Raw genomic sequence first — 27,141 nt, 5'->3', positions numbered from 1 at the left:
GCAGCAACGAAAGAAGAGTAAATTACGGTTTCATCAAAAACAAACAATTACAGAACATCTTGAATGACAGATTATTGTTGTTGTCGCTGTGAAGCTCATTAACTCATAATAAGAAACTGCATTTTTAGCGTTTTTTTTTTAAATTATTATGTAATGAGTTAATCCGTCTGCTGCTTATCTGGGCCCATGTGGCGTTACTTGATGAACCATTACTTTATAAATGACTATGAGTTATTGTTCTATACAGTTGGAAAGGAAATTCATGTACCTAAATAAAAATATAATAATTATAGGCCTTTATGTCCCTGCTGGTGGAAAACAATGTATTTACTGTACATGTAATTAAATGTGGTGTTAAAAAAGTCTTTAAAATTCAATTTAAATGAGTGCTGCAGTTTATCTTCTGCGTTAAAGTTGATGAAACAGTAAATACACAAGACCTGCAAACAGTCTATTAACCTGAGTGTAACCTCTGCAAGCTGTGGCTGCACACACACACACACACACACACACACACACACACACACACACACACACACACACACACACACACACACACACACACACACACACACACACACACACACACACACACCACACTGTGCCACGTTGCCAGGTCTGATAAATGGCAGCAATTAGGAGTCTTTTAATCCACTCTACAGTTTTATGAGAGAGTTTATAGACGTGCTGTGAGTCTTAATGTTGAGGTGGTGTGTGTCAGTTTTCTGTTTCCTGTCAGGTTCTGGCTTTTCTGTGCTCTTTGTTGATTTCCCAACAGCAAAAGAAGAGAGTTGAGATTAATTAAATATTGTGGTTGAAGTTTTCAAAGCAGAGATGTGGACTTGATGACTTGGACATGGGTCGACTCAAGTCACTGTTCTGATGATTTGCAACTGGATTTGACAGAAGATAAAGACTTGAGACTGAAGCCCAGTTCAGACCAAAGATTTGCGACGAGACAGTTTTAGAACGTTGCAGGTAAAAGTTGCAGCGGCGTGAACTGACCCGTCAAGTCTGGACTCAAACCGGCTGATGTTGTCGCCCGCCACTCTGCTTGTCAAATCACCAGCAGCTGGTTTTAGAACGTAACACTGGTCACCTGTTTCAACAGCCAGTAAAGGCTTAGCAAAGACGGCTGGTCAAGTCATTTACAAACTGTCAGGTTGAAATGGCTGTTATGGACGGAGACGCAGAGAGAGAATTGGGGAAATAAAACGTTGTTTTGTGTGTTTTGTCACGACTAGAAATGCAGATGTAGCGAGTATCTCACTACCTACAAATAATATCCAGCTACAACAAAAATGCCTGAAAAGTTGGAGGCTAGAACGGAACTACAGAGAGTTGTTGCCATGGAGATGATGCACAGTCTCGCCTCACTGCTGTGAACTGGCAGGTTTCAGAACGTTGAAAAACCTGCACATTGCAAGTAGTTGCAAGTTTTAACTTGTTGCGTCTTGAAACCATACCCAGTCCTCAGGTTACATTTATTCATTCATTCATCTTCAACCGCTTGTCCCTGTCGGGGTCGCAGGGGGCTGGAGCCGATCCCAGCTGACATCAGGCGTGAGGCAGGGTCCACCCTGGACAGGACGCCAGTCTACAATGATTGAGAATTATGAAACAAATGCGATCAAGTTTGTGTGACTTGGATCAAGTTGACTTCACGTAACCTGGAAGAATGACTTGAATCTTGCTTCACACTTGGACCAAACGACTTGAGCCACACGCCTGGTTCAAAGTGAAACAATATTTTTTCATATTTAGCACAGAGGAGTGTTTCTTGTGTAGAAAGACTTGAGAAATATTTGTCTGGTTTTCTGCTCCTGCTGTTGCACAAACTCTGAGGATAAACATGTCAAGATGGTAAAGAAAGCGTTTGATACATCTGATAACATGCCAGAGCTCTGCCTCACTGTAAACCACCTACCCACTTCAGACATTTGTGTGTGTTACTGCTTCTTTTTATATCTATTTCCGTTCCTTGTTGCTCTGTTGTTTCCTGGTAAATAAGATTTTGTTTTGAATAAACTATTATGACATATAATAAACAGATTTGATTGTTTCAGCAGCAAATTTTGCTATAACACAGCAAAGAAGACTGACTAGAATATAAGCAGGGAAAGATGTGTTTGACGGCTTCGGAGGCTCTGTAATAAATGTCTGAAATGTTTCAGTTTGACATGTTGCTGAACTTGTTATCTCAGATAAAAGAGGCTCTGTATTCAGGAAACCATAGTTTTCCACTCCAGCCCTGTTCTGTTCACTGTCAGCACTCTTGAATAGTTGTGTAAAAAATGTCCTGGTGGTGCTCGACTCCCTCCTCGTCCAGATTATTCAGTCAGAGCTGCTGAATGTTACTTTTGTTTCTGTATTTATGTCTTGAGAGAGTCGATAAGTGCAAGTCCGTTCTTTAAATTCCTGTCCAGTTGAATCAAGCGTATCCCTGTGGTCCAAAACTTTATTAAGCATGCTGGAAACAAAGTGTCTTTTTTTTTTTTTAACCGTTGAATGTCGTATATGCAGAAACGATTGCCTTCATTTCCGTTCCTAGTGCTCCAGATTTCGTCACTACACGGAGTGTGTGTGGGCTTTTTAATTGTTTTTTTCATGCTTTCTTGCTAACAATACAAGAATGCCACTTTCATGACTTCATCGGCACATTTATCTTTCGACCTGATCTCAGGTGAAACCCACAGCTCAACTGTCAGCATGAAAGCGTCCTAATGCTCACTCTTGTTTTTATTTTCTCTTATATGTGTTATCAAGATCTCTTTTTTATCTCCATCAGTATAATGTGACAGGCATTGGTTTCTATGTATTTATAAAGCCTTTAAAGTCATAATCTGTAAGAATTGAGATGAGTTGTTTCTAGCGGCCTCTTTGGCAGTAGGATGTAACTGCAGGTGAGTCTCTGGGACTTTCTTTGGAGACTGAACAGTGTCGACTGTATGACATCAGTAGATCGGCAGTTCTCGCCTGCAGCAATGCGCTGGGATGCCTTCACATGCTCCACACTGTAAAACGTAAATAAAGCGTCACTAACTGTGCGGCACGTTTGATTTTAGCACGGGAAAGTCTCCACAGACACTTGGATCGTATTTCTCAACGAAGCAGCAAATACAAGTGCTGTCATTAGTGGGTCTTTTGAAAATGAAGAAAATGAGAGGAAAGCCCTCAATAATTCGAGAGTGAATAAAGGTTGAATGAATGAGAGTTGCTTCATTAGTTCACATCCAGTAGATAAATCCCTCTGTGTCTTTTTTCTTCTCTCTCTCTGCAGGGTGCTGGTCAGGAGAAGCTGGGCATCTACATCAAGTCTGTTGTCAAAGGAGGAGCAGCAGATGTGGTTAGTGTTTCACACAGAAAAAAAACTGTAACCACCACAGAATATGAGACAAAAACACACACAGTGACTCATTCTGTGGTGTTTGTGTGTGTTTATGCAGGACGGTCGTCTGGCTGCAGGTGACCAGTTGTTGAGCGTGGACGGACGCAGTCTGGTCGGCTTATCACAAGAGAGGTAAAGACAGCGGTCCAGTTAGTGCTGATATTTTTGTGCTTTTATGCTGAAAATCCCAGCTGAAGATATAAAAAAACACCAGGGAGGAGAAGTGGGTGCATGTGGTGTTTTCCTCTTTATAAGCTCAACCATCTACCGCACAGCATTGACGTATTCACGGTCTGATGACAAATCTTAAAAAACATATGAAAAGTCAAATATGTTGCCGTGACGTCTGATAACCACGTCTTGGGCGGGAGACCTCGGAGAACATGCTGAGGTTCTTGCATTAAAACATTCCACTTTGTGCAGACTTTTCCAACATTTCTGTAACACAAGCAGAAAAAAAAGGGTGTGCATGTTTTGGAAACAGAAGTGAATCCAGTTCTTTCTGTCTCTGTCTCTGTCTCTGTCTCTCTCTCTCTCTCTCTCTCTGTCTCTGTCTCTCTCTCTCTGTCTCTGTCTCTGTCTCTGTCTCTGTCTCTCTCTCTCTCTCTCTCTCTCTCTCTCTCTCTCTCTCTCTCTCTCTCTCTCTCTCTCTCTCTCTCTCTCTCTCTCTCTCCTCTCTCTCTCTCTCTCTCTCTCTCTCTCTCTCTCTCTCTCTCTCTCTCTCTCTCTCTCTCTCTCTCTCTCTCTCTCTCTCTCTGCATGTACAGACTTGATGCTCAGCGTTGTTGCTTTCTGCGTGTCAAACTGGATTTTCAAATCATTTGCGTGATTGCTTTTTAGCGTGCAGGTCGCAGGTGGGAGGGGTTTATTTGATCAGTTCATGTCAGGTCAACTCAGCACTCATCTGATGAATGTTTTAGTCCCGGTATCATCCTGCAGTCATCTCCTCTCCTCTCTGACAGGTGACTCCCAACAGGTTAAGATGATTTGCAGCCTAATAAATGTGAGATATTTCCAGAAAGAATTCTCGGCATCAGAGTTTCAGCCAATCAAACAAACATGGCTCATTACGGAACAGTGTGTGTGTGATCTGCCCTTCGACTATTTATAGGCTGTGGTTAAAGTCCTGTGCACATGGGGCTGTAACAGAAAATAACGTGTGTGTGTTAGCAGGATTGTAGCCAAATTAGAGTAAATTGAGTCTCTGGCAATGATAAATATAATCCTCTGGAAAAAATGTGCATTGAAGCATTTTTCTGGGCCTTTCGTTTTATATTATTATAAATGTGATATATTTGGGTTATGGACTGTTTGTCGGATGAAATAACAAGTAATTTGAAGGCTTTAATCAGTCAATCGTAAAAATACCGCTGTTTGCTGGAACCGGCTATTTCCAATGTAGGGGACCTAGCCTACCATTTGGCGCACGCGGGGGAGATCGACCTACCCTGAATTCACTAGTAGGAAGTTCCACTCTAACAGGCATTCCAGTGCACTTTGCCTAGTTGGAGGTCCAAAACTTCAGACTTCCCATTGCACTGGAACGCAGCATGAGCAGCGCAAGTGAAACGGAGCAACGAATGACTCAAAATAACCAAATAAAATGATTGGTTAGACTTTAATCAGAAATATATGAGAATTGAATATTTTTGAGTTTCAAAACCTGGTGGATTTCTTTTACATTTTAAGTGCCATACTCTTATTAGGACCGTTGCTTTAAGTACAAGATCTGAGTTCATCTTAAATTTGGAAATTTAAATATTGAGGCGTAGAAGAGAACTGTGTGTCAGATCTCTTGAAGTTGTGTTGCAAATTTCATATTCTCTCTCTCTCTCTCTCTCTCTCTCCCTCCCTCCCTCTCTCTCTGTGTTCAGGGCAGCAGAGTTGATGACGAGGACGGGCTCAGTTGTGACTCTGGAGGTCGCCAAACAGGGAGCCATTTACCACGGCCTGGCTACGCTCCTCAACCAGCCCAGTCCCATGATGCCAAGAGGTGAGTTCACAGACACATGCAAAATTGTTACAGGGGCTTGTAAAAGAGTTTATTTAAGTATCTGCTCATTTTACAATTTATTTTATACTTCAAACTTACTTCTCACAAAATGTTTCTTATTGTACAAGTTCCCTCTAGTCTTAAACATTACATTACAGGAACCAACAACCAAAATCTGCTTTTTTGTTATTAATTTGTCTTTTTCCTCATGTTTTTGAAGAACTTTGTATCTTTTTTGTGACTCAATGATAATTTGCAGAACACTTTAATGAATCGAATATCTGATCGATAGAAAATCCCAAACACCGATTTTGATGATCGAGTGATCGTTTTTCAAGCAAAAATGTCAATCTACTGTGAGGATTAGCTGATTTACTTTCTTTTTTTATATCAGATAAATGGAATATATTTGGTTTTGGGTTGTTGGTGGACAAAAGGGTTGATTTAAATACGTAAGCTTGTGCTATGAATAATTGTGATGCACATTTTCTGTTTCTGGATTTTTTTGTAGCCCTAAAAATCAACCAATTCATCCAGAAATACCAAGTAATTCATCGATAATGAAGCTGGAGGTCCACTTTTAAACAGTGGAAAAACAAAATGGGTTTCAGCTGTTTTCAATCAATCAAGAATAATATAAAAGCCTTAAATTAAAAGCCATTTAAAAAGATCACAGTCTTCAGATTGACTCCTAAAACCTGCAGATTTCTCTTGTTTGACAGTTGTAATAAAGGACTATTGTCAGTTCCAGCATTAGTTAATGGCAGTAATTTGGTGTTGTGGATGAAAGAAGAGAAGCAGACTTGGCCAGACAGTGTGGCCTTGTTGTCTTCTCTGCAGCGCAGTAAAAAAAAAAACAGCTTGCAGACTGACGAATATAATGAGTGTTTGTGGCCACAGCCAGATATATGTGTGTGTGTGTGTGTGTGTGTGTGTGTGTGTGTGTGTGTGTGTGTGTGTGTGTGTGTGTGTGTGTGTGTGTGTGTGTGTGTGTGTGTGTGTGTGTGTGTGTGTGTGTGTGTGTGTGTGTGTGTGTGTGTGTGTGTGTGTGTGTGTGTGTGTGTGTGTGTGTGTGTGTGTGTGTGTGTGTGTGTGTGTGTGTGTGTGTGTGTGTGTGTGTGTGTGTGTGTGTGTGTGTGTGTGTGTGCGCGTGTGTGTGTGTGTGTGCGTGTGTGTGTGTGTGTGTGTGTGTGTCTGAGACAAGCTGCATGTGTGCCTGCACCACTCACACACACATGGAGTAGAGTTCAGTGGGCTGTCTGGCTGTGTGCTGCTCTTTGTCTGCTGGAATGTGACCTGAGATTCATTAAGGAAGTCTTCTGGCCGGCCAGTGGTCCAGGATGACGCTTAACGGGGGTTTTCTCCTCCCAAATTCCCTTGACCACAGTTTGTTTTCCAGCAGACAGTGAAATTGAACCACCAAGCTGTGAAGGACGCTGGTCATTCTTTGATTTGTCCAGTTACCCAACATTAATTTCACCAAAGTGTAGATTCCCACAGACTCAGCAAGCAAACGTAGATACAGAGACGGGAAAGGAACGTTTGCAGCAACTTAAATAACCATTTTGAAACAGATATAGGTGAATGTAATGGCCCATGAAAAAGCACTTCCTTAATACTACGGAGGTGGGTCATTTGTCAACTATAAGGGGGCACTTTAATGCATACACTTTCAGAACATCACAAGAAATTCACAACCCTTAATGCTGTGCTGCACAAATCTGAATCTTAAGTTGTCAAATTAATTCAATAAAAGAAAGAAAAGCATCTAAAACGGTTCTTTTATCCCAAATGCAATAAATGTGCTCAACAAACATCAAATTCAAAGGATGGGACGTCAACCATTCATTTTCTCTGTCTTCTTTCCAGCGTCAGACAGAGGGCGTGACAAGAACGGGAAACTGCGACCAAAGAGCGAAGGCTTCGAGCTGTACAACAACTCTGTGCAGAACGGCTCTCCAGAGAGTCCGCAGGCCGGGTGGGATTCTTACCCCGAACCAAAGAAGATGAGCAGCGAAGATCGGCTTCTCAAGAACCGAGCTGACCACCGCTCCAGCCCCAACGTAGCCAGTAAGCACCACATTCTTACTGGATTTTTTAAATATTTCTTCTGCTTGTATCTTTAGTCAAAACAAATGTTTTTCACCACATAAAGCGCACTGAGCCTGAGCATGAAATAGCTTTAAATCCATCTTTTATTAGTCAAGTTACCTGTTAAAGTTTTTCCAGCTTATGATGTATGTTTTTGAAAATTAAAGCAAGTAAACATGAAACCCAAAATACAAGTATGAACCTGAAAATGAGCAGAAGACCGGTATGTCCCCTTTTTATACGTCCATTCGTCCCAATTTAAATGATGAATTCAAATGAGTGTTTGAGAAAATGATCTATGTTTCAGTTTTATATTTAACTACAGTGTTGTAAGTTCATCTGTTTAATGCAAAATTGTACCACACATCCCTAACATGTCCACCTCGTTTAAGCAGCAAATTAACATAAAAGCTTCAGTAGACCTTGACTGAATAAATAAATAGATAAATGGAAAGTTTCTGTGGTAAAAAAAAACAAAAGTCAGTGGGTTTAGACTTGGCATGGGCAGTAATGAAAACAAAAAAAACTAAACACTAGTGTTATTCTTTAAGTACTCCACCCTGATATGAAAACACAGTGCCACGATACTTTTTGGGCAACAACACTGTGTCTGCAAAATCCTTAAAAAAACAACCCCAGAAACCACGTTCAGTAATCATTTTGGATCGTTTGGGATTCGTTGTGGACTCCCTTGAACCCCTAATTTATTTCTCAGTTGCATTATGTATTTGTAAAACGACCTTCTCTCCTGCCCCGTCACCAGATCAGGGTCAGAGTCCTGCAGGAAAAGCCGTGTACCCCGGAGGACCTGGCACCAAGATCACCTCCGTCTCCACCGGCAACCTGTGTGCAGACGTAAGTAACGGCAGGATTGAAGCCTGGTGGCGTCTTTATGTGGAATGTGCCACCAGACTGGATGAGACTGAAGGACACAGAGTATCTAGACCAGAGATGTGGAAATAATTTTCCTGACACTGTGTTGTCTGTTTAGTATTGGGAAGGCGTCTAAAATATTTTCTTTCCACGCTGTTTTTTTCAGGATGAGCCCTCCCCTCCGCGTCCAGAGGCGTACCCCATCCCCACCCAGACCTACCCCAGGGAGTACTTCACCATCCCGGCCTCAAAGAGTCAGGATCGGGTGGTTGGCCCTGGGCAGGGGCCCTCGCAGCACTGGCAGGGCATGGAGGACAGAGAACGCCTCCCTGTGGTGGAGAACATCCACAACAACAGCATGCAGGTAGAGCAGCTTCAGACACCAACTCTATTATCAAAAAATACCTAAAATAGCTTCATTAAACTTTATTTTTCAACTTTTTTGCTTCATATGTTGTGTACGTCAGTAGATGTTTGTTGTTTGTTTCGTTTTCCCCCTGCAAAGTTGTGGAAATCACATGTAATGAACAGAAAAACCTAACAAAATGGTCTTGAAGGTCAGGGAATGGTTGAATCCCACCGCCTTTTCTTTCATCTCATTTCCTGCCTCCCTTTTCTCGTCTCTTACTTTCGTTTTTTCATCTCTTCCCAGCGGATTAACCACTCTCAGGAGGAGTTGTACCCTCCACCAGGAGCTCTGAGGCCAGATGAACGGATGCAGCAGCACTACCAGCAGGAGTACCAGCACCGGGACCTGGACTACCAACACAGAGATCTGGACTACCAGAGAGGTCCACCAGGAGGTGAGAAGAAAATGAAAACAGAGACCTCGGATGACAAAAAGAGGACTGTAGCACCTGATGATGTATCAGCTGCCGGATTATATAACAGTTTAGTGGGTTTTCAGCATCCAAATGTTCCCAATAAATGTAATTACATTTTATATTAATGTTCACAATTATATAACAAAAAAACTGATCACAATATTTTTTTACTAAGAATGACGAATGAAAATGACAAAATGTGGGTCACTTGTAATTCATTTTGTTCGATCAGATGACCTTTCAGATTGACGAACACAAGTCAGACTACGTAAAGCTTTTATCTCTTGACTATTTTTTCTCTCTCATCTCTCTAATTAAAACGCTACATGGAAACTTTGAGTGCTAAAAATATTACTTTCAACCTGCTGTCTCCCTTCATCATGGACCCCAGCCCCATTTGTGACCACAGTACATTTTTGTTATCCCACATAAATCTTCTATCTGCACAGAATGTCAAATGTATACCTGAGACCAAACTAGCGTTTGAATCCAAAGTTCTCTCTCCGTCTTTTCTCGAATGCATGTTAAGACACAGTGATGCAGAGGAGCCGCAATCTGTGGAAACGTTGTGTTTTAACTATTTTAGACGGGATCACAATCATTTTAATGATATGATACGTTGATGATATGAGTGCTTAGGTCACAAATAAGGCAACAGACCCGACGAACAGAGATGTTGGAAGAATTGACCTTCGACATTCTCTCTGACCGCTGACTGTGTTTGTGTGTCTGCAGGTGTCGGAGGTCCTGACCACTGGACCCAACAGCCGCAGGTGTCCTCTTCTTTGGAGTCATCCACGTCCAGCCAGGAGCATCTCAACTTCTCAGCCTCCTCCTCCTCCTCTAACAAGACCCAGAACCAGAAGACCGGGCCAGGTCGATGGAAGACGCCCAACGCCCCTCATGCTGCGCCGCCACATTCGGCCCAGACGCCTTCCCGCTCTGATCTGCCCCCTCCTCCGCCCCCACCACCGGCCACTTACCCCGACGCCTACGACCCCTATGAACCCCAGCCTGAGCTCCCGCTCCCACCGCCTCCCGCTGCCGTCACGCCCGTAACAGCCCAGCAGGCTGCGGACCGCAAGAAACGCGAGGAGCAGCAACGCTGGTATGAGAAGGAGAAAGCTCGGCTGGAGGAAGAGAGGTGAGGTTTCTTTCATTTTTTATTACTAGGTTGAAAAAGGAACGTTTAATTTAACCCTAGGATTTTAACAAAAGAACAAAAAAAGTGAAAGAAAGATGGCTAAACAGGCACAACAAAGATATAAAGGTTTTCCACTCGCTAAAATTGATGGTATTGAAAAAAATGAGTGCTAAAAATAATGGCGATTTCCAGGGAGAGGAAGAGGAGAGAGCAAGAGAGGAAGCTGGGTCAGATCCGGGCCAACCCCGTCATGCCCGTCCAACCTCACAACAACGGAGGATCCATGCCTCCTCCTCACCACCAGCCCCCTCTGCCCTCTGTGGCCCCGCCCCAGCCCTACCTCCCCCCTCAGCCCCAACCTCCCCCATCTAGACCGGAGAAGTTGTCCAGCCTGCCTCGATCAGCTGTTCCTCCCCCTGCCAGTGTCTCCAACCCCGGTAACACGCTTAAATCGCATTCTTACATTTAACGTGTTGTGTTTTTACATGCAAACATATTTAAATAATAAATAAAATGTGCTTGTAGGAATGGACACGGTAATCAGGGACCTGTTACCGCAGCAACAGCCGCGGACCATCGAGAGGCGAGACCTGCAGTACATCACCATCAGTAAGGAGGAGCTGACGTCCAGCGACAGTCTGTCTCCAGACCCCTGGAAACGGGACGCCCGTGAAAAAGCTGAGAAACAGCAGCAGCTTCACATCGTCGACCTGCTGGACAAAGAGATCCAGGAGCTCCAGGTAGGACACAATTTAGGCAAACACTTAGCGATGGATTTACTCGTGCAGCCATATCCAGTTTCTGAGAGTACTTTTGTGTTCCAGTCGAAGCCGGAGCGAACGGCGGAGGAAAGCGACCGCTTGAGGAAGCTGATGCTGGAGTGGCAGTTCCAGAAGCGACTGCAGGAGTCCAAGCACAGTGACGAGGACGAGGAGGAGGAGGATGACGAGGATGTGGACACCATGATGATCATGCAGAGGCTAGAGGCCGAGAAGAGAGCCAGGGTGAGACCCAGGGTGGGGGTGTTGGTGGTGGTGATGGCGGGATGAGAAAGGATAGAAAGACTGGAAGACAGTAGTTGGCAAGGTTGAAAGAAAGAAAGAAAGAAAGAGAGAGAAGACAGAGTATGAAGCAACTTAAAATAAAGGAAAGACGAGGAGAGATGAGGATAAAAGAAGAAGAAGAAGAAGGGTAAACTTTACAGGAACTCCTGGAGGAAGTAGTAGATCTTAAAAAAAAGGAGAAGCACAGAAAATCGTATTATGTGCAAAGGCTGTTTTGGTAGAAATTCTGACTTCACGTTATAAAATGTCCATCAACTCACAGTTCAGAAACAAATCTGTAGTTCAGCACACAAGGAAGGGCGAGTCACAGGAAAACAGGGTGTTTGAGGGGGAAACAGAGCCGTCTTTCAAACGCTAGGAGGTGGAAATGGATTCCTCTGTGGCTCCCACTATGAATGTCCTGCAATGTGCATCTGCAACATGCTTCTGTCATCGCTTTGCCATGCTGAGCTGCTTAAATCTGATTGGCTGGAGGGGTGGGAAGGGGTGGGAGGGTGCAGGCAGGCAGGCGAGGGTGTTGTTAATGCTGCATTCACATCATATGGATATAACTGTGAAGCAACACGTACTTTCGGGTGAAGACATCATGATTTATAGCAAACATCTGCTGTGAAAAAGACACACCAACTTGTGTCATAACTAGTTTAAAGTTAACTTTTCTTTTTCATCTTTCCCATATAATGCAAATGCAGCGTGCAAGAAAGAACCATGACCGTCCCATTTCAACAAGATCCTTAATGGATTTTTGTTGACCTGATTATATGATTGTTAATAGATATTCCAAAGGTATAATTACATCCCATCTTTATTTATACTGTATTACACTAACACTGATGTGAAGGAGCTGAAGCCAGAGCATCTCTCTACATATGCTGATGATGCTGTGGTTTTCACGGGTATCTTCACGGTAGCCTATTGTCAAATGTCCAAAAAATAGATTCAGGTAAATTCCCTCTGCTTCCTGAGATTCCTGAGAGGTTAATTCTTGTGTAGCATTATTATTATTTTCTGAGTCTCTCTGTGGTGAATGTGGGCCGGTCTGTACGGCTGGAAAGGGTCGAGACTGCGAGGCTGCAGCTGAGTGCGTGATTTTATATCGTTTGATTTACAGTTTGCCGTGAAAATGAAACATGAAAATGACGGATCTGATGAGAAGGTCAAGTTCATTTTTAGTATTTAGCCCCAAATCACAGCTCTGTTGCAGAGGGCTTAAATATCAGAGGCCTTGTTGTTTCACGTGCTTGGATTCATACAAACTTGAATAACTTTAGTTTATATTGTGCTTAGGTGGCCTTTTTTCTGAATAAATTTGTGTTTCATCAAGTCCCTATAAACTGATAGAAGTGAGGGTTAAAAAAAGGGTCCATCATTATGAAAAGAGAAGATATATCTATATACAGATATATGATATCTATAGCATTTGTAGCACAAACAAGTACAACAAAGGCAAAATATGAACAATAAAGATTATCAGTAAGGCGCGAAAACGTACACATAGTCAGAATGACACTAAATTTTGAAATAATATTGTAGAAAGAAAGTAAATAGGGACGTTGTGGATAAAAATAAGCTGCCAACTTGACATAATGAAAAAAAAAAGTCTGATTAATTGATTTTATGAATCCAAAAAGCTTATTTCCACTGTGGTTCTCACACAAACACACATCCACCACATGATAAAGCGTGCACACAATAATCCTATAAATAGCAGGCAGCGGAGGACCTTTGTCAATGTGCTCTCTTCTTGGTCCTAAAAAGGTTTAAAAATGTAATATGCTACATAGTAATTTATAACCATTTTTTTTTTAAATTCTCGGATGCAGACTCGTGTGAAGATTATTCCACCGCTTAAAAAATGGCGTTTAAATTGGCTATTAAATCGAAAAAGTATGAACATCTTGTAATGTAGCTGTGATTTTCTCCAAGTTACAATTTTTGTATTAAAATGACTTTTTTACGTTTATGTATATAATCCAAAAGTTAAAATATAATTAACCCAAAACAATTAAAATAAGTAATGAGTTATATTTTAAAAACTGGTTAAGTGGATTTGGATGGTGGTGGATTTAGGAGCTCTGTAATAGCCACTAGTGCAGGAACAACGTTTTCACTTTACTGTATGTCCTTCCTTCCCTTCTTTAATTTCTATTACTCCTCAGTTCCTCTTCTAACTTTAGATATATCTCCTCCACGCCTTCCTTTTTCAGTATTTCGGTATTTTCCTTTTCCTCCCTCCCTCCCTATCTGCCCCCTCTCTCACACTCTTATTGTCTTCTTCTTCTTCAGCAGCAGAATGCTGTCCCAGCTATCTCTGTTCTAGACTTGGTATGTTCTTCCTGTTAATGACGCGTATCCTCTCCCCCTGCCCCTTACATCACTTCCTGTTTTCTGTCTGGGCTGCCCACCTGCCCGTGTTTCCTTTCTGTCTCTCCCCACCCATCTGGACTTACTGTCGTTGTGTCATTGGGGGGAGGGGTTGGAGGCAGGGCGTGTGCCATGATTAGCTAAAGAGCAGTCGGTCATGGAGAAGGCCGTCCTGGGACACTTGATGTTGTCTGGCTGCGGGGGAAGCTGTCCATCTCTTTGTCCACTCAAAACAACTGCTGGGGGTGGGGGTGGTGGTGGGGGGTGCTTCCAAAATCATAAACCCAAAGCTTGACAGGCTTCTAGAGTAGCAGAGCGGAGGCTGTTGTGGTTCTTGTCAGCAGTGAGGTTTTGAGTGCATATGGAGGTGGCGCCTGCATGGCTGAATGCATCACAGCGGGGCGTCCAGGTGGAGGTCAGTGCATGATGGTCCTGAGAGCCCCCGGCGCTGCCTGTGTAGGGCCGTGATGATGTTGTGGTGTCCATCCATCTGTCTGTCTGTCCGTCTGTCTGTGACCAGCTGAGCCTCTTTACGTTCTTTCTTTAAAGGGTCTGTTCAACCAAAACGAAAACATTGATTTTCTCACTTAGTTCTTGTGTTCTCCGTTTGAGCAAAACAAAGGAAGGAATAATAGTTCTCTTGATATTAAATCTCTTGACCTCCTTTGGGTGCTTCCTTCTTAGTTTTCTTTTTTATAAAACAATTAAGAAAAATAGTTATATATTTTATATAATAATAATAATAATGATGAAAAAAGAATAATAATGAAAATAATTGGGAATATTATAATGATAATTAATATAAAATGACTTGATAATGAAGTAAAATGAACTAAAACAAAAAATAACGAGCAAAAAGGGGAAACATTTAAATAAAATGAAAATATTCATAAAAAACTAAGTCTAAATAAAACAATATAAATATACAATACCAAATACTAGTCAGAAATGAATAGAAAATAATAAAAAAAAATTACATGTCAAAAATAAATAAAAAAGAATAAAAACAAAACATTACGATATACATAATTTATTATGAGATTATATAATCCATTCAAATATTCAAACAACATCTAAGCATGGAATAATACACACAACAACACCACCAGTGTACTATATTATAAAAATATATGATATATCCTAAATAGATAAGTGTCAAAATGTGTTTTTAAGTTTGGTTGAACTGACGCTTTAACACCATCCAGCCCAGAGAAAGGGTCTGTTTGATTTGTGTGTCAGCGTATCCCACTGGGCTTGTGTTGGGATGGTTCTCACAACATTTCTGCAGCAGCTCTCTAAGACTTACAGCTACTTCAGGTACGCTTGATTTATTCTTCCGCATCTGCTCAGCGTTAATATTTAAATGTAAACAAAATCAAACACACCTCAAGTAGCTGAAAGAGGGGCTGTCTTTTGTTTCTGCTCTGTTTTTGTTGCATGTTGTTGTTGGTGTTTGCATGTTGAGCTGCGTGCGTGTGTGTGTGTGCGCGTGTGTGTGTGTTTGCAGTGCATACGGCACCTCCCCTCTGGAGCAGTCCTGTCAGACAAATCCATTCCTCACATTACACACACACACACACACACACACACACACACACACACACACACACACACACACACACACAACATGTCGGTGTACATTAGTGTCCACACAGTTAAACAGACCCATTAGATGTGCGAATATTTATATGATACATGATTCATGTTGTACTAATTGTTTTCTTGTTTGCATGCGTGTCTTTTGGCATGTTGTTCTGTGTGTGTGTGTGTGTGTGTGTGTGTGTGTGTGTGTGTGTGTGTGTGTGTTTGTTTGCGTGTGTTCAGTTGCAGGACGAAGAGCGACGGCGCAAGCAGCAACTGGAGGAGATTCGTAAGCGGGAAGCCGAGGAGCGAGCAAAGCAGGAGGAGGAGAGGAGGTGGAGGGAGGAGGCCAAACGAGAGGCCGGGGAGAAGGTCGGTCGGTCTGTCTGTGAACCATAGTGAGGAGTTAATGACCGTTAAAGACTGTAGGATGTTCAGGATGGTTTTGTTATGATACTGTAGGTGAGATGATCAATATCATACGACAGGTCAGGTCAGAAATCTGTCACAGAGTCTTTATATCCGTCACTATCTTTATAATAGTCTCTCTTCGTTTGTTTCCTTTTTGTCAGGCAGTTGAACACTTTTAGATAACAGTTTAGATAACTGTGCGACGTTAAAATAAGCAGGAAAATGCATTTAAAGGATTAAATCTGGGAGAATCTGTTTATTAGCCCACAACTTTCCCACTTAGGTTTAAATATACTGAGGAATTGTAATGAAAACAAAGTGCACATTTGTATAAAATCCTAAATTACAACCTCACCTTTATTATGTCAGAGGTAAATGACGTTTACTTGCTCTTATCGGCCCGACCACAGGATGGACAGTGACTTCAGAAAGTTTTCACTTGGTGCACACCTGGCGTTATACGTTTCATTTTAAACTGGTTAAATGTACTTTTGTTTGGCGATTCATTTTGCACACATTAACCTACGCTCCGGAGCTTAATTTACGCAAGACGGATTGAAAATTTTGCTTTGTCGTCGCTTCTTATTGAGTGCAGAATAATTGAATCCATCTTAAAGTAAATGTGTCTCAAAGGGTCCTCAGCGAATTTGACAAGGCTACGTGTTCCTATAATGTGTGTTAGGGAGTAGAAATGACTTTATTTTGTGCTTTGGAGGTTTCAAATGACCAGTCGTCTGATCTGGTGTCCACCTGCTCATCTCTGTCTTCTGTGTGCGATCAAAAAGTGTTTTTTTTTTTTATCATTGTGTCCACTGACTTCACCATGATGCCATTATCCTGGTGCATTTGTCCTGTGAACTGTTACACCACTGATCACACCACTGGTTGTTGAGAAACCTCAAAAACATGTTTTAAATGTTAATATTGCTCCTTTGTGTATCTCTATTAGGACTTTTTTCCTGACTTTTTGAGGTTAAAAAAGTAGTTGTGAAAAAATGTTGTTTTTGACAGTTAATCTGTTTGTTTTATTGTTAAAAAAAAAAAAAGGGAAAAAAATGTCCAGTTGCATGTCCTCATCTTGTGCACCCTCCCCTCCCCACCCTGATGTGACGTGTTGCTGTGTCATGTTATGTGCTCCCACCCACCTCGAGCATGGGACTCCCATCGTGTTGTCGTTGTTGTCGGTGTGTGTCAGGAAGTTTAGTTATTTCAGTTGTTTTTTGGGGGGAAGTGGTTTTTAATTTTGTAAGTTTATTTAATTTTTTTTTTGTTACCATTTCCATCCAGCATCGCTTCAGAAATTATGTTTAGGGAATGCCGCCCACCCTCCCACTTCTCCCCCAAAGAAACCATATGTTTTATATTCAGTTCACACACACACACACACACACACACACACACATACACACACACAGAAATCTTTACCCACCCATGTGCTTCATTCCCGCCCTCAGCCATCCATACTGTACATACTCAGAAACCCACTCATTCAAACCCACACACCCACTAATCCCTCCCAGTTTCTTCAGATTCCAACTGGGCTGGTTCCTCCGTGATTTTGTTTTCTTTCTTCTCGACTACATTAAACGGACCAAACATAATCTGACATCAGAAGCAGCGTCGACACTAGGCACATGTGACCCGGAGCAGCTGGTCGAGCTCCAAAACCAAAACAGAAATCTAAACACATTCCTGCAGCGTAGATTCGTGTGCAGACATTTTTCCCTGAAGTGTAGAGAGCTCAGCTCGGTGGAGAGAGAGAGAGAGAGAGAGAGAGAGAGAGAGACAGACAGACAGACAGGGTGGGCTTGAATTAAAAACACCTACCCACAAACCATATAGTGTAAACTGAGGTTACACGTATGGACACATAGTTTGTGCACACATGCATTCACTCCTGCAGGGTTGAGGGAGAGGGGAGATGGTGGTGGACTGGGTGGTCCAAGAAGCAGGATTACAGTTTATAGGTAGTGTGGACCAGTTAGAACAGGTTCTTGTTCCAGCATCAGGTCAGATTAAACCAGTCAGAGTAGTTTTTTTTTCAGAGGTTTTTTTGGTCTGATTGAGTGACTGTATACTTGCTCATACTTATTCATGTTAGACTTTGTCAGAGATGGAACGATAAAGTCTTGGCCTTAAGTCCTCCGTCGTCCCCGGTGTGTTTAGACAAGAGCAGGGTCAAGTGATAGGCCGCCATTGCTGACCTGTTAAATACAACGGTTATTCAACTCGTGGTCAACCTCACGTGTGGCGAGTTGCCAGTTCTGATTTCCAGGTTAAGGGAATGCACCTTTTTTTATATATATATATATGTATAAATGATTAATTTAATTAAAAGTTTGTCTGAATAAATAATCTACAGATAAATATGCAGTTATTACTGGAAGACACATCGAAATAAAGCAAGGGAAGTCATCTCCATTACGATGGACTTTATAAATGAGGCCCCTGATCTTCAGTTATGTTCAGTTTTGTCAGATCCGCAGTGGAGTTTGGCCCAGACTGGTGTGGTCTTACCCAGACTGGTGTGGTCTTACCCAGACTGGTGTGGTCTTACCCAGACTGGTGGAGTTTTGCCCAGACAGGAGGAGTTTTGCCCAGACAGGAGGAGTTTTGCCCAGACAGGTGGAGTTTGGCCCAGACAGGTGGAGTTTGGCCCAGACAGGTGTGGTTTTACCCAGACAGGTGTAGTGTTGCCCAGACATGTGTGGTTTGGTGGTGGAGGTTGGTAGTGGAGCTTTCTGTCTAGTTTTATATCTCTGTAGCTGATTAGCCAGTGAGTGTCCATTGCTGAGGTGAGAGCCAATGAGAGTGGAGCTTACTAACAGGTTGTCCCTCCCTTAGAGGAGACAGGAGGAGGAGTACTACACTCGCCTGGAGGCTGAGCGGCGCCGGCAGCACGAGGAGGCCGAGAGAAAGCTGCTGACGCCTGACGAGCCGGCCGGTCTGTATCGGCCCCCGCTGCCCCGGGAATACCAACCCCCCGCCCCCCACAACCCAACTAACACCCCCCCGCCCCCCCCACAGAGAAACACCTCCTACCTCAAAACCCAGGTCGCCTCCCCCGACACGCTCTACACCGCCAAGTTTGTCTCCTACGCGGGCGATGAGGAAGACGAGGAGGAAGCCACCAGAGCAGGGAGTGGCGGCGGCGGCTTTCAATCAGGTCAGGTGAAGCTGTCGGCGACCAGGAAGTCGTATGGCGACCTCCCGGCCTCCGCCTCGCCAAATCACAGCAGGCCTCAGCCGCCGCCCACTGCGCGCAAACCCCGCCCTCTTTCCGACGGGATCTTCCTGTCTGCCTCGTTCCAGCCGCCAGTCAACAACTCCAACAGTACAGGTCCCCCCCTTCCTGCCAAACCCAGCTCCATCCCCCCGGGAGGCTTTAAAGGTAGACCCAGAGAGCGGAGAGAGGAGTCAGGCTCGCCACAGCGCCCTCCACAGCTCCCGTACCTCCCTCTCATTCACTCATCTCTTCATTTTCTACCCACTCCTTCATAGTTTAGTGCTACTTTTGTCTTTATTTTTGACTTTCAGTTATAAAGGTGTTTTCCAGCATCTACTTTTTCCTCCTTTTACATGTTTGTCCAAATTTTATTGTCGTCAATCAGTCCCCGTCCATCACTTTATGTTTTTATATGTGGAAATTTCCCTCCCTCTCTTCCACCGAATCAGATTGTATTTGTATTTTTTATTTCCTCCTGTCCCCACCCACCCCACGGTAATTTTATTCCCCTCCACATCTTCCTCCAATCAAACTCCCCCTCTCCCTCGATCAGCACTAGTGAACAGAAAAAGCAATCGATAATCACGCCACCACTTTTTGCTGCAGATTTGAGACCCATCAGAGCCAATCATAGTACTGTTGGTGTTGTCGCTCGCCGCCTCCTCCTTTGTGTCTGGTTTGTTGCTGCTTTGGGACCTGGGAGGGGGGGTGGGCGCGGTCAGCCGTCAGTGCGCGGCACCGGCCTGCCCCCTTTCTTCCGGCCCCGTGGCTCTGCTTAGCGGTGTTGGCTTTAAAGGGAAGGAGACACAACCATTGGCTTCACACAACCCATCAATCACTCGATTAAAAACAAATAACCAGCTCTCATTTCATAAACATGCATAAATGCACGCAGCAGCAGCAGCAGTGTGTTGGGTAAAAGGCCTCTTCTTTGTCTGTGGATGTTTTTTTTAAAGGTTTAAATGTTCATGTCTGCTCAAACCACAGCGCCCCCTAGTGGCTGCTTCAAATCTAGATTTGAAAGGTTGTCCTCAGGCGACAATTCCCTCCAAAAGAAAGCTATTTATCGAGCAGTCTTTCTTCACATAGATAAAATATGAAGCAGCTGATTTTCTTGGTTTATCCTCGTCAAATGTTATGTCAAGGTCTGTGTCATTGCTTCTCTTTAAACGGTGGAACGCGATATCTAACAGCAGAGGGGTCACGCTGCAGTCAGCTGGCCACCGTCTGAACCTTTTGCTCTGAGGATTTTCCCTCAGACACACTGTCTCTGCTAAACCTTTTTTAAAAAAAATTTCAGCCGTCTTTTTTTTTTTTTAAGGTATGTGCCAAAACATACGTTTTCGATTCAAGTTTGATTTCAGTCGAACTATCAACCTGGCAGAATGACGCCAACAAAGGGTCCCAAGATCAATCTAAGGAGTTGATGGTTAACAGAAGAAAATGAGGCTATTCCTCTTATCTTCACTATTTAATGATTGAATCATTATACGTCTTCAAATTAATCAGACGAGAAAAAAAAAGTCTCTTGGTTGCACTTGTCACAACTGGTAGACAGATACAAGAGGTTGCAAGATATTGCCAAGAGGCCATGACATTGCTCTTAGGGGTAGTGTAAATAATTAAAGGAAGTAAAAAAAATTGGGTTTTTTTTGCAGTTTTACAAGCCTTTTATTATATAGGACAGACAGGAAATGGGGTGAGAGAGAGGGGGAGACATGCAGCAGAGGGCTGCAGGTCGGAGTTGAACCCGCGGTCGTTCACTCTGAGCAGAGCTTCGTGAAGCTGTTCGTACATCCACAGACAAACGGAGCTACGGATGCAGCAGTGTCATCTCGAGCAGGAAACGGCTGCCTGCACCTTCAAAATAAAACGTCCTCCACCTCCTGCTGCTTATTGAACTGAACTAAAAACACATCATGGAAAACTTTGTGTTGCATTTTCACTCAAATCAGAAGAAAACATCCCCACTAATGTCCCACTACCTACCCCACCCACTCCCCCAACCACTCCCCTACTCCCACCTCCCTCACCATTATAAATCTGCATGTCTCACTTCCATCACACCCAACACACACACACACACACATCATAAACACACAACACTGCACTCTGGCTGCAGCAGCTCACCCCCAGTAACCGGCTTGGTGTCTATTGCTTTTTACTGCCTGTACGTAGCTTACACCAGGCTGCTGTCTTTGTTTATGTCTTTTTAGTCCCCACTTTGCCTGTCTCTGGCCTGTGCCTTAATCATCCCTCCTCCAACAATTTGACCCCTCTTCTGTGCTTTTGTTGTCTGCCTGTTTGGCTCCGTCAGCTGATCCAGCTTGTCCTTCATTTCGCCTTTCAGTCTGTGTCTCTGCTGTCTAACGCTGCAGCTTTTACTAAACCTGACTACAACTCCCACAGGGCATTGCAGCAGGTTCAGGTGACCCAACGGCACCTGAGTCTCTGGCTTCCCTTGACATATGAATCTGCAAAAAAGTATTAATATATGAGTGTGATTTGATAAGCTGGCAGCTCCAAAAGCTTTGACTTTAACGAAAAACGGCCTCTTCTCGGAAATATTTCTGCGATCAGAATAAAAACCACAAGAACAAACAATACTGACGGCAGAAGGTGCACGAACTGGAGAACGCTACAAAGGAAGAACAAATTCAGCTCATTTCCCAGAGACGGGTGTTTTAACCAAAACTCTGTTGGTAGAGAAAAACAAAAAGGTTTTTTTAGACTCCACTGTTCTCCAGGCTAACCCACCCAGAGTCATAGAAAAACATTCACAACCTTTTGAGAACCCTTGAAAAAAGCCAGCGGATGACTTATTTTGTGAATCTGGAGATTTTTTTCACTCGTATTGCCAGAAGTATAATTTTCCATCTCCTTTGGCTCCACAGAGGAATGTTACTGGCCTTGAACGAGGGTTTGTTTCTCCGTGGTTACTTTGTTCTCTGCCAGTTTGTGTTTATGTGGTTTTGGGGGCTGAAGCAGGACCCGGTTTGATCCCTGTCCCAAACTACACTTCAGACCTCTCTGTTTTTTTGCGCTATAAAAGTAAAAGAAAAGTGCTTTGGAGCTGCCAGCTGGATGATCCCATCTGGGTTCACACCCTGTCACTGTGTCTGCATCTGAACCTCCATTTCATCCAGAACACCAAACATGCATTTGGACGCTCTAGGTGTGTTTTTTTTCAAAATACAACCGAGTAGAGTTGGGATGTTTTATGTCTAAAGTCGCTACCCGCAGTCAGGTGGCCGGGTTCAGCCCACTGTTGTTAATAATCAGCACAACAATAGAGACTGTGCCCTGAACAGAGTCTGCAGGGTTTTATTCTCTCAACAAATCCCATGGAAATACCAAAACCCAAAATGTTGTCAGATCAAGCAACAAAGGCTCTATAGACCTCCATGTTGAAATGTCCAACTTTACAACAGAAATAATCATGTTTACATTCCGCTACAAAAAATGCGGGTGCATTTTTATATAAATCCCCCGTTGAAATGATTTAAAGGCTTAAAGTTCTGCATAATTAAGGATGTGGTCGTCCATATTTGATACAGTCTATGGTCAGTTCCTCCCTCAGTGCAGTCCGACTTCCTCATCCTGTCCTGTAGCACGCAGTCCCAGTCGCATTGGTTCAATGTGAGGATGTAAATCTGTAAAAGCAGCTCACAAATGTATGCTTTGATTAAAAAAAAAAGGTTTAGTGTTTCCTTCAACAGCTGGTAGCTTAGTAGCTTTAGGTCTAGTGGCCACACTCGGTACTGCAGGATCAGGTGACGCACATTGGCCCCTAAAATACTTTCTTCCATAAACAATAGTGAATGTGTTTTTCTGTAAATGCTCAAGGAAACCAAAGTGTGTCCATCTCGAAACACAGTGTCGAGCTTTCTTGTTACAGCCTGTTATTATCATTTATAGGATTGTTTCATTGTAGGTTCTGGTCTTTTCATGGGATTTATTGAGAATAAGAGAAACGTAGACTATCACCAGACTGACATAAGCTTGAATCAGCAGGAGTACATTTTTCTTTCCTGCTGCAGTATTTGTGTATAAAGGAACCTGCCGCTCCTGTCTGCGTCTCGCTTTATGCCGGACGTCGCCAGGGGCTTTTGGAAAAAGACACAGGGACACATGAGCCAACAGATTAACGTCTCCCTCGGGGTCAAAGGTCGGCGTCACCCTCCTCGTGTTAGATCCACAGGGCTTTAAACGAGCCCAGGATGTCATATGTTACAAATGTAATCCAAATATTCTGTCAGTCCTACTGTAACGGCTCAATATTGGAGCTAAATGACAAAAAACGTAGATGATTCTGGACAAACGGGGCTCCGGATCATTGGCGGTCGGACATGTTTGACGGTGACCTCGGCCTTGGACCCCACAGACACTTCCACAGACCATTTTCGTTGCTTTGGAATGGCCCTTTAACAGCTTTTTAACGCTCTCTTTCTCTTTTCTCGGCTCGCTGCTCTACTTTTAATGAGACTGTTTCTGCCTTAACGCTTCTCCAGAACCCCTTCCCCTCTCTTCCTTCCTCCTGCTCAGGCTGGTCTGTGGGAAATGAAATGATGTCGACTAGAGAAGCTGCTGGTTACTGGCCACCAGGGTCTCGATTATTTGTATTATGGGAAAACATGTCATTTTTCTCTGATTAAAACGCACAAACGCCCGTAATTCCCACTGAAGTATCGGAGTATGGGGAGACGAGTAACAGAGACTTTGACAGCTGTCAGCCAGCAGCTTCTGTATCAGATGTTTTCTGATTTAAATTGCAACGTGAACGATGCTGACTGTTGTCTCACTGCTCTGTCTGTCCTTCTGTCTGTCTGTCTGTCTGCTGTGTGACTCCTGAACCCCGGACAGGATTTAACTCGTACACTGGAAACTCAGCAGGAGTTGTAGGATTGGGAGAAGTCTACAACGACCCGCGAGACAAATGGGCGAAGAGGTGAGAGAAGTAATGTGTTACTGTGATAAGGAACTTTGTAATTTCTGCTTTGAAATGCTGCCATGGTAACGGGCCTCTAGCTTTCATAGCAGTTTGTTTTTATCTGAGCTGGGACCAAGAATGTGTAGGGATGGTTTCATCAGAAATGCTTCATATCCTTATTGAAGCTCCTTATGTGTTTGGTTTGGTATCGATACTCTTAGTACTTAGTCATCTCATGACTAAGAAAAGTATTTTTTATTTTTAATATAAAGAATAAAATAATTTAAAAAATATATATGTAAATATATATCTATATTCACTCATGTACATAAATAAAAATGTATACATAATAAAATAATTATTTTATTCACATGACTAAAAAAATAAGCACATATATAAATTTGAATATATACATTTATTTTTATTTATATTTTTTTATTCTTAAAGAAAACATTCTAAGTCGTAGCTAAAATTATATTTATATTATAATAAGGACTAAAATTATATTTATTGTAAAAGAATATAACTAAATGTAGTTTACAACAGCAAAGTCACTTTATAAACTTAATAATAATATCTCACTGGAAACTAAAATGTAAATAAAATAAATCATATTTTTCCTCCTTCCTCTAGTGAGGATGACGTCATTGACGTGCATATTAATTAGCTGTGTGCTGGTTTGTCTGATAAGAATTTGCCACATTTTTCGGCACGTGACGAGCTAAGAAACAGACTAGAGACAGACAGTATTGGCTTTTTACTCGCTGCGTTTTATTTCAGTTAATTACATTAACGAGTCGTAGCCCAGATACTTAACGCCTGACGCATGGCGGAGATGATAACAACGATGTAACGAGCCTACAACCTGCTTTGTGTGTGTGTTGCAGTCAGGAGCAGGAAAACTCGATCCCCGGCGGCAATCCTGAGAGTCTGACCTTCAAGGAGCGCCAGCGTCTCTTCTCTCAGGGGAAGGAGGTTTCCAACAAGGTCAAGGCTTCACGCAAACTCATGGAGCTGGAGAACGAGCTCAACACCAAGTAGTAGACCCCCCCGACCCCTTTTTTTTAACCTCCCAGCGCCACCTTTACAGTCACCACCACGGCAACGTTAAGGTGCTCCTGGGACCAAAACCAGGTGTGGAGCGGAGCCGGCGCTCGCTTCCCCACCGCTGACCGTCTCCTCCTGTTTTGTGTTGTCCCCCGTCCCCTTTATTTTTTATTTGAATCATTGAATAACTGGACAATTCACTTTTTTTGACGTAGCGATACCGTTGCAATAGGAGAGACATTTCTTGCTTAAAATTCTTCCTCCCTTCGTTAAGGTCCGTCAAAGATATATAATGATAAAGCACTGTAAAAAAGTTTTAATTGTATCTAGTGAGCATTTGAGAATCACTCGACAAAGGGGGATATATTTTTGTTTATAAAATGGTTCACGGGGCGAGGGGGTTAGAGAAAGGTTTATTCTCATTTTAGTTTTGTTTTTTTTAAATAGCTTGCTGAAATATGAACAATTTTACGGTGTTTATTTGAATGCTCTTTTTTTTGGCATCATGTTGTTTTCACACTTTTAAATTGCCAGCAGAAATGCCCGCGGTTGAGCTCCAGACCAATCTTTTATTTCCTTGTTTTTTTTTTTTAAAAATAACCAATTCTCAGTGAGTGGAAACACTGTTATTTCATTCCGTAGCAAGAAAGCATGGGAATTTTTTTTTGTATGAGATAAACTCTGAAAGGTTCTCCAGAGGAGGGCCGTACAGTCCGGAGAAAGGATCTTTAAGTGCACAACATTACTGTAAATATTTGGGTCCACAACTGTCTCACTCTTTTACTACTGTAGAAACCTGCCAGGCTACTAAAAAACTGCAACACTAATGTGATTACACAGCATTTTTGGTGACCGAAGACCCAACAGGAAGTACTGATACAACTGGACGGTCTCCCTGTTGCTCCTCACTGTCGGTGGAGTTCAATTTTTAAATGTTTGGCCCCAATCTGAGGTTATTTTAAATCTAATATTATTCTTTTATTTTGCAGCGTTGTGTGAGATTAATTTGATTTGATTGTACCAGAAAATTCAAGCCGGAAAAAAGGATTTCTTTCACTCACGACGTGATTTAATGTCACACTCTTACTCTTCTAAGTCTGTGTTTGCTTTACAGATATTTATTTCAAAACTTTGTGGTAAACAAACAACATACTTGCACAAAAACGTGTTTTTAATATTAACTATGTATCTGCAAACTGTTCTGAGGATTGGATTTACATTTTGGACCTCTCGTACTGTGGTAATAATCTGTGTTTTTCTGCAATAGAGACAGAAAAGTGTTCTGTTTTTACACCAGCTGTATTTCGGGGAGATCCAGACGTTGTCTTTGTTGTGTGTGTATATGTATATATATATATATATATATATATATATATATATATATATACGTATATACATATACACACACACACACACAGTTACCATAATCACTTTCACCAACACTGCTGAATGCACTACAAACTCCCATTGTCTCCCCCAAGTTTTAAAGGAAAAAGATTAAAAACAATAGTTGTGTTTCAAAGGTATCTCTGTTCTGCAGTTCTGTGTGTGTGGGTTTATTTAATTCTTCTCTCCAGGAGCCTCCACTAATGATGAGATAAGATGCTGTTATAACAACTGACCTATAAAAAACACTACAGACTACACCGTCTCCTCTGCCCCACAACAACTACAACAACAACAACAACTACTCCTTCTTTTAGGTTTCAAAATGAACTGAATCATTTAAATGGTTTCATGTTTAGCCTTTTGTAAATCATTAATAAATACAGATTTTTCAAAAGTGCAGGCTGAAAGTGTGGTCCTTTCTCATCTGATAGCTGATTTCTTTACATGTTAGTTATATTTCTACTTTATTATACGTAACACCACTGCAACCATACTTCTGTTGGTTAACTTTTCAGATTAAACTTTTATATACCGAATACTTAAGTGACTGCAACAAAGTAGCACTTAACATGTAAATGCATCAATAATCAAACACCAATACGGACCATTTTTAGAGACTCATTTTGAGACTGCGGGTTTTGTAGCCAATACTTTTATAATATCTTGAATGCAGTACTTTAAATTGTAATTAAGTACTTTTATAGAGCAATTTTGTCTCTTGAAGTAAAAGTAACAGTTTTTTGTTAACTGTTTACTTTGTTTTAAAGGTTTACATTGTACATTATTTGTAACTGTTCCCTTGGTTTGCTGTCAACT

The 27,141-nt window shown here is 42.4% G+C and overlaps 1 protein-coding gene across 6 annotated transcripts in view; it reads left to right on the top strand.

Moving 5' to 3' along the window:
• afdna (afadin, adherens junction formation factor a) overlaps positions 1 to 26,722 on the top strand; it is a 105,985-nt gene extending 79,263 nt beyond the window's left edge. For 4 of the 6 annotated variants that reach the window (XM_083934171.1, XM_083934170.1, XM_083934172.1 and 1 more), the window contains 15 exons: positions 3,281 to 3,346; positions 3,447 to 3,520; positions 5,263 to 5,381; positions 7,251 to 7,451; positions 8,236 to 8,327; positions 8,512 to 8,709; positions 8,998 to 9,148; positions 9,905 to 10,313; positions 10,506 to 10,750; positions 10,839 to 11,053; positions 11,138 to 11,317; positions 15,566 to 15,694; positions 18,578 to 19,124; positions 23,823 to 23,907; positions 24,777 to 26,722. In XM_083934171.1, the coding sequence (XP_083790297.1) occupies positions 3,281 to 3,346; positions 3,447 to 3,520; positions 5,263 to 5,381; positions 7,251 to 7,451; positions 8,236 to 8,327; positions 8,512 to 8,709; positions 8,998 to 9,148; positions 9,905 to 10,313; positions 10,506 to 10,750; positions 10,839 to 11,053; positions 11,138 to 11,317; positions 15,566 to 15,694; positions 18,578 to 19,124; positions 23,823 to 23,907; positions 24,777 to 24,930 (2,865 nt within the window). In that variant the 3' untranslated portion in view covers positions 24,931 to 26,722. The remainder of the gene's footprint in view (positions 1 to 3,280; positions 3,347 to 3,446; positions 3,521 to 5,262; positions 5,382 to 7,250; positions 7,452 to 8,235; positions 8,328 to 8,511; positions 8,710 to 8,997; positions 9,149 to 9,904; positions 10,314 to 10,505; positions 10,751 to 10,838; positions 11,054 to 11,137; positions 11,318 to 15,565; positions 15,695 to 18,577; positions 19,125 to 23,822; positions 23,908 to 24,776) is intronic. The other 2 variants (XM_083934174.1, XM_083934173.1) reach the window with 2 other exon arrangements.
• The last annotated feature ends 419 nt before the right edge of the window (positions 26,723 to 27,141 follow it).

Source organism: Echiichthys vipera (assembly GCF_963691815.1).
Source record: "Echiichthys vipera genome assembly, chromosome: 19".
Taxonomy (NCBI): Eukaryota; Metazoa; Chordata; class Actinopteri; order Perciformes; family Trachinidae; genus Echiichthys; species Echiichthys vipera.
Note: the sequence above shows the minus strand (reverse complement) of the source record. Positions and strands in the feature narration are given on the sequence as shown.